Genomic DNA, 11,523 nt, shown 5'->3' with positions numbered 1-11,523 from the left:
AAAAAAAAAAAAAAAAAAAAAAAAAAAAAAAAAAAAGAAACACCTGGCATTGGTACTATTTTAAAAGTTTCTTACAATTCTTACATAGTTTACATGGGTTAGCACTTAGCCATTGTTATTGTTGTTTCACATGCTTTCCTGGTGACTGTAATTTGCAGCCAGGGTTGAGAATTAGCTATCTAAACTAAAACATAAAATATAATCTGAATATCTAAAATAAAATGTCTGATCTAAATTAAAATATACATCTAAGAAAAGTATGAACTTTGTTTTTTTGAGATGGTCTCGCTCTGTCACCCAGGCTGGAGTGCAGTGGCGTAATCTTGGTTCACTGCAACCTCTTTCTCCCAGTTTCAAGTGATTCTCCTGCCTCAGCCTCCTGAGTAGCCGAGATTACAGGTGGCTGCCACCATGCCTGGCTAATTTTTGTATTTTTAGTATAGATGGGGTTTCACCATGTTGGTCAGGCTGGTCTTGAACTCCCAACCCCATGATCTGCCTGCCTTAGTCTCCCAAAGTGCTAGGATTACAGGCAGGAGCCACTGCGCCCAGCCAAGTACTAATTTTTACTAATCATAATGATGAGAAAAGATACCGCACAGTGTTTCACCAATAGTGTTGGCCTCATCTCTACTATTTTAAATATTTAGAGTCAGACAATGAAAAATAATTCAACCATCCCCATTTAACAAATTATTCTATTAAATGTTTCCATCAGTGGATTATCAGCTAATTCAAGAAACACTTGTAAGTGTGCTATACCATTTTCTATGTCCTCGACAAATTTATGTGTTCATTAATATAATTAGTAAGTATATATTAAAGTATGTCTGTACAATGTCACATTATACAGCAAGTACAAATAAAGAAAAAGAGTGAGACTGCTCTTTATGTAATGTGGAAAAATCTCCAAAATACACCACAAAGTAATGTAAGTATGCATTCTTTACATTTGTGTAACAAAAACAATGCGGAAAGAATGCATGTATGCATTAGTTAGTGCATATATGACTGTCTGATTAAACGCTTTATACATCCAGTTAAAAACAAAAAAACAGGCTGGCCGCGGTTGCTTGTGCCTGTAATCCCAGCACTTTGGGAGGCTGAGGTGGGTGGATCACTTAAGATCAGGAGTTAGAGACCAGCCTGGTCAATATGGTGAAATCCTGTCTCTACTAAAAATACAAAAATTTGCAGGGCATGGTGACATGTGCCAGTAATCCCAGCTACTCACGTGGCTGAGGCATGAGAATAGCTTGAACCCAAGAGGCGGAGGTTGCAGTGAGTAGAGATTGCGTCATTGCACTCCAGCCTGGGTGACAGAGTGAGACTCTGTCTCAAACAAACAAAACATTAATACCTTGAAATAAAGCAAAAATAGCAGTTTTTTCCCAACAGATTCTAGTTCCAAAAATAACAAGACTTTGAATATTTCCTGAAAATCTGGACATCCTAAAGAAAAGTACCATTATTGGCCAGGCACAGTGGCTCACACCGGTAATCCCAGCACTTTGGGGGGCTGAGGCAGGTGGATCACCTGAGGTCGGGAGTTCAAGACCAGCCTGGCCAACATGATGAAACCCATTCTGTACTAAAAATACAAAAATTAGCCAGGTGTGGTGGCGGGCACCTGTAATCCCAGCTACTCGGAGGTGGGGGAATCACTTGAACCCAGGAGGCAGAGGCGGCAGTGAGCCGAGATTGCACCATTGCACTCCAGCCTGGGCAACAGGAGCAAAACTCCATCTCAAAAAAAAAAAAAAAAAAAAAAAAAAAAAAAACAAAACATAAAAAAAAAAAAAAAAAAAAAAGAAAGAAAAGAAAAGTACTTTTATCCCTAATGTTTATTATGCTGATGTCTGAAGATATTTTATAATCTTTGTATATCTGAGAATCAAGTGAAGAAACCTGCAGTTTTGCCATGAATAGATTAATGTAAATGGGGTAACGTTGGTAATTTTGTGTTGTTTCTTATAAATACACTTGACCCTTGAACAACACAATTTGAATTGCATGTTTCCACTTATGTGAATCTTTTTTTTTTTTTGGAGACAGAATCTTGCTCTGTTGCCCAGGCTGGAGTGCAGTGGTGCGATCTCGGCTCACTGCAGCCTCTGCCTCCTAAGTTCAAGCAATTCTCGTGCCTCAGCCTTCCAAGAAGGTAGGATTCAGAAGCATGCCACTATTCAAATTTGAATTGCATGGGTCCACTTATACATATGTGAATCTTTTTTTTTTTTTTTTGATACAAAGTCTTGCTCTGTTGCCCAGGCTGGAATGCAGTGGTATGATCTCAGCTCACTGCAGTTTCTACCTCCTGGGTTCGAGCAATTCTCGGGCCTCAGTCTCCCGAGGAGCTGGGATTCAGACACACGTCACTACACTGGCTAATTTTTGTGTTTTTAGTAGAGATGGGGTTTCACCATATTGGCCAGGCTGGTCTCAGACTCCTGCCTCCAGTGATCTGCCCAACTTGGCCTCCCAAAGTGGTGGGATTACAGACATGAGCCACTGTGCCTGGCCCATTTTTAAACCAAATATGGATAAAAAATACAGTATTTGTTGGATGTAAAACCACATTTATGGAGGGCCAACTTTTCCTATACATGATTTCTACAGGGTTGACTGCAGGACTTGAGTATGCACAAATTTTGATATATGCAGGGGTCCTGGTAACAATCCCCCCTGTATACCAAGGGATCACTATCTTTTTTTTTTTTTTGAGACAGAATCTCACTCTGTCACTCAGGCTGGAGTGCAGTGGCACAATCCTGGCTCACTTCAACTTCTGCCTCCCAGTTCAAGTGATTCTTGTGCCTCAGTCTCCCAAGCAGCTGGAAATACAGGCATGTGCCACCATGCCCAGCTAAGTTTTGTATTTTTAGTACAGACAGGGTTTCATCATGTTGGCCAGGCTAGTCTTGAGCTCCTGATTTCAGTGAGGAGGAGACCTGCCTCAGCCTCCTGAAGTGCCAGCCTTACAGGCATCAGCCACTGTGCCCAGCCAAGATGACTATACTTATTTTTTATTTGGTGAGCCAATCCTTCTGAAGTCTGACTCTCTTTCACAATTTGCAAGGAAACCTTTTCTTTAATTTGCAAGGAAACCTTTTCTTTACTTTTCTAAATGTTTCTGTCTCTGAGTCTTCTTTTGACTTATGCATTTGCTTTTATATGCATAAGAAAGTATCTAGAAGGAAACACAAGAAACTGTAATAAAGGTAACTACTGTCACAGAATCCTTGGACTGCTTTTCCAGCAGAAAACCTCTGTGGTTGGTGGCACCTTTGCCCAACTTTTGCTTGGGCCTGCTGGGCTCATTTCACCCACTCAGGCTGGCAGGCTGTGCTAGGTTTGTGCTACTGGACTGGATCCCACACGATCATGGGGTCTGGCCACTGTGCACAGCCAGGCATGCTGGCTGCAGCAGGGCCGGCAGCTCCAGGCACAGCACAGGTGCTAGCTCCCTGCGAGGCTGCGGCTGAACCAAGCGTACTGTAGACAGCTTCCATGGCTGGCAATGGGGAATGCAGCGGTGCTAGAAACCGAAGAGCCCCAAGTGTCAGCCCTGGCTCAGGGAGCTCCTAGGTCTGGGCTTCCTGAAGGACTGCAGCTCTTCTCTGTTTTCTCCTTCTTGTCACCTACAATGTGGTGAGCAAGGGTTTCAACACTGTTTGTGTTACAGCTCTTTCAGCCCCAACATTCAGCAGGTCCTGAGTTCTTGTCCAGTGTCCAGGAAGAATGAGTTACACGACAAGTGGAGGGTGACCAAGGCAAAGAGGTGCTTTACTGAGCAACAGAACAGCTCAGATGAGACTCACTGAGTAGTGGTAGCTCCTCTCTGCAGACAGGTTGTCCTGATGAGTGTCCAGCTCTCAGAAGAGAGGAGACCCACAGTGCGTAGCTCCTCTCCACAGGCAGGTCATCCCATTCTTTGCCTGAGTCTGGCTGAGTCCTGCATTTTTATGGACTTCAGAGGGGAGGAAGTGGATACTGATTGATCCATGGGAGGCCATGGGTAAGCCCAGAAAAAGCACCATAAGTTCTCATTCCGGTCCACAGAACTAGCAGCCTGGTCCCCAGACCTCAGGCAGTCCCTGGCCTGAAGGTGGGGTTTCACCAGGAACCTGACCCTTTTTGCCCAGGAGCCTGTCTGCCTCCTGCCATCCACGGAACCCTGGTTGTTCATGCCAAGGGGCGCCTGCAGGCCCATGCCAAGTTGCCCTCAGCATCCCCTCGGACTTTCTCCCATGCTCATGGGTGCCCAAAGTCTGGAGGGAGACCGAGGCAGCAGGGGGTTCGTGTGTCAGTGCTGGCCTGAGTGCATGCACACCTGGCCAGGCTGTGACAGCACCCATGCTCGGCCACAGCTTTACTCTGAAATTGGAGCAGGCACTGGGAGTGGGCAGAGACCAGGGAGTGGGAGCAGGCACTTCCAAACCTATGGGGGCAGGAGGGCTTCCCAGCCTCCAAGAGTGCAGAGATGCCTGGGTATGCAGCTGGTACGTGGCTGGGCAGCTGCAGCTGCACATGGGAGGGTGGGGCTCCCACTTCTTCCTGGCTCCTGCTGGCTCCATGGAGCGTGTAGACCCAGCTGGGCCTCCCCCATTGCAGCCAGCATCATGGCAGGGGCTGCTCCAGACTGGCTACTGCTGCTATCATTACTAGGATAATGAGATGGAAGGGAATTAGAAGGAAGAGACATAAATAGAGGGACGCTTTCACTACATATATCTTGGTTTTTAATTTTGACAGTGACTGATAATTACCTATTCATAAATAAATAAATTTAAAATAAAGAGTTTTAGTAACAGGATGAGGGAAAAAAATAAAGAGTACATTTGATATAAATTATTTTGTTTGCTGGACTTAAGAAGTCAGAGATATTTGCATCAGAATTAGATAAGTGTTTCATATTGGGATGTAATTGTTTTATTTTGACAGGTGGCAGATATATATAAATTATAGTGTTTCACAAAATGTTTTATCATCTGTCAGTATACTAAATTTATCACAAAAACCTGTACATCAGGCTGTCTCTCACCTCAGGATGGTTGAGTTCTCCATCTTCTTCTTCATAGGGACCACCAACGATGAATGCATCAGGAATGTTATTAGCTCCTGGAGCCAGAATGTTGGCAATTGGCCACTTTTTGGGCCGGGGAACAGGTTCTCTTTCCCCTCCAAGCTTCAGAGTTCCATTCTTAAATAAAATGGGATAGTCTTTCTACAGAAATAAATACCATACATCAGGAAAGATTATAAAGGGCTTTGAAATGGACAAAAAGATTACTCAAGAGTATTTTCAATGGTATGCCAAGTGTTGTCAAACATACCCTTCTATAATTAATCTGATTCTAGAGAGGGAGGGGCCTGTGCCCTTCTTTGCCTTTGTGCTATTTTATAATTCTGTAACTTATAGACATTTGATAATAATGCAAATTATTCTTGTTCACAAATATGCAGATACAGTTTGTCCAGTGGCAATGTAACTAATTTCTGCCCTGGAGCTAATGACAAGTTTTAAAACTGGCAAATTAATTTCAGCATTCCATATGCCTATATACTCCTTTGAACTCACTGTCACATTTTACTGATTCCCTCACTAATTAGTTAAACAAAATCTTGGACCAAATCCTGTGTTATTTTTGCTTATATGAGAGTTGTGTTTATACCTGTTTAAAAATTATCCTTCAGAAAACAAACCAAAATCTGGCAAGGGGCTAAAAATATAGGCATTTTCATGTCTTATAACTTATCCAAAGTATACTTGCAGTAAAAATTGGTAAAATAGATAAGTAGGCAATTTATAGAAGGGGAAATTAGAAAACACAACTTTTGTTTGTTTGTTTGTTTTTTGTTTTTGAGACGGAGTTTCACTCTTGTTACCCAGGCTGGAGTGCAATGGCGCGATCTCGGCTCACTGCAACCTCCGCCTCCCGGGTTCAGGCAATTCTCCTGCCTCAACCTCCTGCGTAGCTGGGATTACAGGCACGCACCACCATGCCCAGCTAATTTTTTGTATTTTTAGTAGAGACAGGGTTTCACCATGTTGACCAGGATGGTCTCGATCTCTTCACCTCGTGATCCACCCGCCTCGGCCTCCCAAAGTGCTGGGATTACAGGCTTGAGCCACCGTGCCCGGCCAAAAATGCAACATTTAAATAAAAACATGCCACATTTCATTAATAATCAGTAAAATACACATTAAAACAATGAGATATCAGCCAGGCAAGGTGGCTTAATGCCTATAATCCCAACACTTTGGGAGATAGAGCCAGGAGGATCACTTGAAGCCAGGAGTTCAAAACGAGCCTGGGCAACACAGCAAGACCCCATTCTGACAAAAAAAAATTAAAAATTAGCCAGGTGAGATGGCATGCACCTGTAGTCCTAGCTACTTGGGAGGGTGAGGTGAGAGGATTGCTTGAGTCCAGAATTTCAAGGTTACTGTATTCTATGATTGCGCACTGCACTCCAGCCTAGGTAATAGAGTGAGACCCTGTCTCTTAATAATAGATAGATACAGACATATATAGATAGACAAAGAACAGGAACAAAAAGTTTACTGGAAAAGAAATATAAATGGTCCTTAAAAGAAGTTTCCAACTGTCCATCAATGATAGACTGGACAGGGAAAATGTGGCACATATACACCATGGAATACTATACAGCCATAAAAAATTATGAGTTCGTGTCCTTTGCAGGGACATGGATGAACCTGGAAACCATCATTCTCAGCAAACCGACACAAGAACAGAAAATCAAACTCTGCATGTTCTCACTCATAGGCAGGTGTTGAACAATGAGAACACATCGACACAGGGAGGGGAGCATCATACACTGGGATCTGTGGGGGGAACTAGGAGAGGAACATTAGGGGCTGGGGAGTTGGGGAGAGATAACATGGGGAGAAATGCCAGATATAGGTGATGGGAAGGAAGGCAGCAAACCACACTGCCATGTATGTACCTATGCAACAATCTTGCACATGTACCCCAAAACCTAAAACACAATTATATATACATATATATATATATACATATATAAATATATAAATATATATATATATTATATATATATACATATATAAATATATAAATATATATATATATTATATATATATATAATATATATATATAAAACATTCTATTTCCAACACTATAGCAAACCAAAGTACAACAGACCCTTTGTCAGCAACAAACACATCAACATAATGGATAAAGTAGAACAGCAACAACAACAACAAAAAAGCTTTCTTTTATCACGTAGCCAAGGCCAAAAGAAGTAAATGAAAGTCTAGGCTGGGCGCGGTGGCTCACGCCTGTAATCCTAGCACTTTGGGAAGCCGAGGCAGATGGATCACAAGGTCAGGAGTTCGAGACTAGCCTGGCCAATATGATGAAAGACCGTCTGTACTAAAAATACAAAAATTAGCCAGGTGTGGTGGCAGGCGCCTGTAGTCCCAGCTACTCAGGAGGGTGAGGCAAGAGAATCGCTTGAACCTGGGAGGTGGAAGTTGCAGTGAGCCGAGACTGCACCACTGCACTCCAGCCTGGGCAACAGGGTGAGACTCTGTCTCAAAAAAAGAAAGTTTAAAAGCGCCAGAACTGGCAGCAGCAGCAACTCAATACCTACGGGATAAGCTCATGGGCTGATGCTGTACCAACCAAGGAAATGTCAGATCCAGACACTCTTATAGAGAAGGAAGCATGGCCCTGTGCCCAGTGGGACAGGAAGCTGGAACTAAGACTACTGTAAAAACTAGGACCTGGGGCCAGGTGCAATGGCTCACTCCTACAATCCTAGCACTTTTGGAGGCTGAGGCAGGCAGATCACCTGAGGTCAGGAGTTCAAGACCAGCCGTGGCAACACGGTGAAACCCTGTCTCTACTAAAATTCAAAAAATTAGCCAGGCAGGGTGGCAGGCGCCTGTTGTTCCAGCTACTTGGGAGGCTGAGGCAGGAGAATTGCTTGAACCCGGGAGGCAGAGGTTGCAGTGAGCCAAGATAATGCCACTATACTCCACTCTGAGTGACAGAGCGAGACTCCATCTCCATCTCCAAAAACAAAAACAAAAACAAAACTAGGACCTGGAAGGGCATCCTTTCATCAAACATCAGAATAAAGGAGCCCTTTTCAAGTTTAAAATGATGCAAGAAACCTAAAAGAAAAAGATGTAATATTAAAAAACTTTTGTATACCAAAGCAATGACCCAAATTAAAAATAAATAATACACCAGAAATAAACATGATAAAGTATAAATTGACAAACTTGAAAAAAAAAAAAAACATTATTTTTCTCTATATATGAAGAATTTTTTTTTTTTTTTTTTTTTTTTTTTAGACAGAGTTTCGCTCTTGCTGCTCAGGCTGTAGTGCAACAGCGCGATCTAAGCTCACTGCAACCTCCACCTCCCAGGTTCAAGTGATTCTCCTGCCTCGGCCTCCCCAGTAGCTGGGATTATAGGTGCCTGCCACCACACCTGGCTAATTATTTTGTATTTTTAGTAGAGACAGGGTTTCACCATGTTGGCCAGGCTGGTCTCGAACTCCTAACCGCAGGTGATCTACCAGCCTCAGCCTCCCAAAGTGCTGGGATTATAGGCATGAGCCACCCCATCCTGGCCAGAATTTAATAAATCAATAAGAAAAATACTAAGACCTCCAAAAGAAAAACAAAACAAAACAAATAAAAGGTACTTTTAATTATTAAAATTAGCAAAAACAAATAGAAATTTTTCAATAGAATCCCAAAGTTGGAGATAAGGCAAAGCACAGATCTGCCTCATATAGCTATGTAGGCTGCTCCCTGGAAGGGTGATCAGCCACCTCATTTGCCTAGCACTGTCCCAGTTGTCATGCTGAAAGTCTCATGTCCCAAGAACCTCATAAGTCCTCAGCAAACTGAACAGTTGCTACACAACTTTAGTGGGTCATTCACATACATGGCCCTGGATATAAGACAAGTGGAAGTGTTAACTGAATATAAGTCTTTTAGCAGTAATTTAGAAATCTCCATCAAGAGCCTAAGAAACTCCATAGCCAATCATTCCTATATCTAGAAATTTGGCCTAAGAAAGTAACATAGAATTAAGAGAAAGTTTTGTTTAATAAAGTAATTGTACAAAATCTATAAAATGTACACATAAAAATAATCTGTAAGGAAATACACCAAAATTGGCCATTTTAAATGTCTGACATATTTTCCACCATTTATGTAAATTATATTTAATGTACAATATATAATAAATATGTAAATCATAAACATTAAAATCTGTATACAAAACAGAAATAAACTTTATTTTTCAAGCCTAAAATAAATCTCGGCCATTAGCAAAGTAGTGCTTTGAATGAAATCTTAGAGGTGAGGAAGAGATGGCTATGTGAATGCAGACATGTTTGAATCTCCATAAATATCTGGCAGTAGGGCTTTACCTCTCCAACTGATGGCACTTGCAGACCGGCCATGTAGTTCTGCCCAGGACCTGTTGGAATGAAGGATTCAGGCACAGAGTAAGCAGCCTCCAATGTGACCTTCAGTAGATTGCCCCCTGAGATCTGGGCTGTAGTCAGTAAAGGTTCTGCCACTAATACTTTAACTTCAAGACTGCACTGCTGTAAAAGAATAAAATTATGCAGCATTTTGAAAATTGCCAGAGGTCTTCCTTTTTTCATTAACTCATTTGAATCTCGTATCACTCTTCAAGATAAGAAGGTAAAGCTTAATTATTTCCATAAACTGAAATAATATTCTGTAAGTCCCATGATTTAGAGAAGACAGGGCCAAGAAGAGAATCTTATCCCTAAACTAGATCCCTTCCCACTCTACCATTCCGAGGTAAAGTATATATATAAATACATATAAACAGGAATTGGAAGATTCAATTGAAATGCTGGCTGGGTGTGGTGGCTCACTCCTATAATCCCAGGACTTTGGGAGCCGAGGCAGGTGTATCACCCGAGATCAGGAGTTCAAGATTAGCCTGGCCAACATGGTAAATACCCATCTCTACTAAAAATACCAAAATTAGCCAGCCGTGGTGGTGCATCCCCTGTAGTCCCAGCTACTGGGGAGGCTGAGGCTGAGGCAGGAGAATCACTTGAACCTGGGGAGGCAGTGAGCTGAGATTGTGCCATTGCACTCCAGCCTGGGCAATAAGAGCGAAACTCCATCTCAAAAAAAGAAAAAAAAATGAAATGTCAATAGTAGTTGTACATGAGTAAGTGAGATTGGATACTTTTTTGGCTAGTCTATATCTTATGATTATTTTTGTAATTTAAATGTAATGCTTTGTAATAAGAAAATATTTGTTTTCAAATAGTTATGTATATATTCCACATAAATAGGTATAGACATATATGTGTATATCTCTGACATTTTCACTCAGGACACGTACAAAGTAGGTTTTAAATGTGTTTTGAGGCTGGGCAAGGTGGCTCATGCCTGTAATCTCAGAACTTTGGGAGGCTGAGGCGGGCGGATCATCTGAGGTCACATGAGTTCAAGACCAGGCTGGCCAATATGGTGAAACCCCGTTTCTACTAAAAATACAAAAATTATCTGGGCATGGTGTCGCATGCCTGTAATTCCAGCTATTTGGGAGGCTGAGGCAAGAGAATGGCTTGAACCGGGACCTGGGAAATGGAGGATGCAGTGGGACAAGATCACACCACTGCACTCTAGCCTGGGCTACAGGGCAAGACTCTGTCTCAAAAAAAGAAAAAATATATAAAAATTAGCCAGGCATGGTAGTGACTTCCTGCAATCCCAGATATTCGGTAGGCTGAGACAGGAGAATTGCTTGAACCCAGGAAGTGGAGGTTGCAGTGAGCTGAGATCACGCCATTGCACTCCAGCCTGGACAACAAGAGCAAAACTCCGTAAAAAAAAAAAAAAAAAAAAAATTATGTATTGAATGCTAGGCACTTTGCTACATCACTAGGGATATAAAGACAAAGAATATATAGTTCCTTTCAACATGGAACTCATGGCATAGTGCCATGATTTATGTGAAATCTATACTAGAGACCTGTACAAAATGGTGCAGTCAAGGACACCAAGGAGGAAGTGAATAACTATTTGGCTGGGCTGACAGTCACAGGATGACTATCATTTAAAAGCTGGATTAGCAGAGGAAGGAAAGAGAAATAATTCTAGATAAGAACAGTTTATGTAGGCTGGTCCAAAGGTAGTGAGTTATCTCAGTTGACTGTTCACAGTCAGTTACAGATCAAATTTTTTGTTCTCTTCCTTCCCCGCTTCTCACTATGGCACTTGACTAGTCTTAGAGGGAAAAATAGTCTATGAAAAGGGGGATTGGAACAGTATGGTATCTTCTGTTTAGGTATATGTAAGTAATTCAGGATTCTGGAACTTGAAATATTAATATAAGGAGAGGAATAATGGAAGATGAGGTTAAAGAGGGAGGCTCCCATCATAAAATATGCTGACCAGGCGCGGTGGCTCACGTCTGAAATCCCAGCACTTTGGGAGGCCAAGGCAGGTGGATCATGAGGTCA

The 11,523-nt window shown here is 42.1% G+C and overlaps 1 protein-coding gene across 4 annotated transcripts in view; it reads right to left on the bottom strand.

The window, feature by feature from the left end:
- CFAP70 (cilia and flagella associated protein 70) overlaps nucleotides 1–11,523 on the bottom strand; it is a 103,235-nt gene that overhangs the window by 73,465 nt on the left and 18,247 nt on the right. For 3 of the 4 annotated variants that reach the window (XM_017519539.2, XM_017519540.2, XM_017519542.2), the window contains exons 6-7: nucleotides 9,439–9,618; nucleotides 5,045–5,227 (exon numbers count right to left, since the gene is read on the bottom strand). In XM_017519539.2, the coding sequence (XP_017375028.1) occupies nucleotides 5,045–5,227; nucleotides 9,439–9,618 (363 nt within the window). The remainder of the gene's footprint in view (nucleotides 1–5,044; nucleotides 5,228–9,438; nucleotides 9,619–11,523) is intronic. The other variant, XM_037735222.1, reaches the window with a different exon arrangement.

The sequence above is a fragment of the Cebus imitator genome, unplaced genomic scaffold, assembly GCF_001604975.1.
Source record: "Cebus imitator isolate Cc_AM_T3 unplaced genomic scaffold, Cebus_imitator-1.0 Scaffold755, whole genome shotgun sequence".
Classification (NCBI taxonomy): domain Eukaryota; kingdom Metazoa; phylum Chordata; class Mammalia; order Primates; family Cebidae; genus Cebus; species Cebus imitator.
This window is presented reverse-complemented; position numbering and strand designations above follow the sequence as displayed.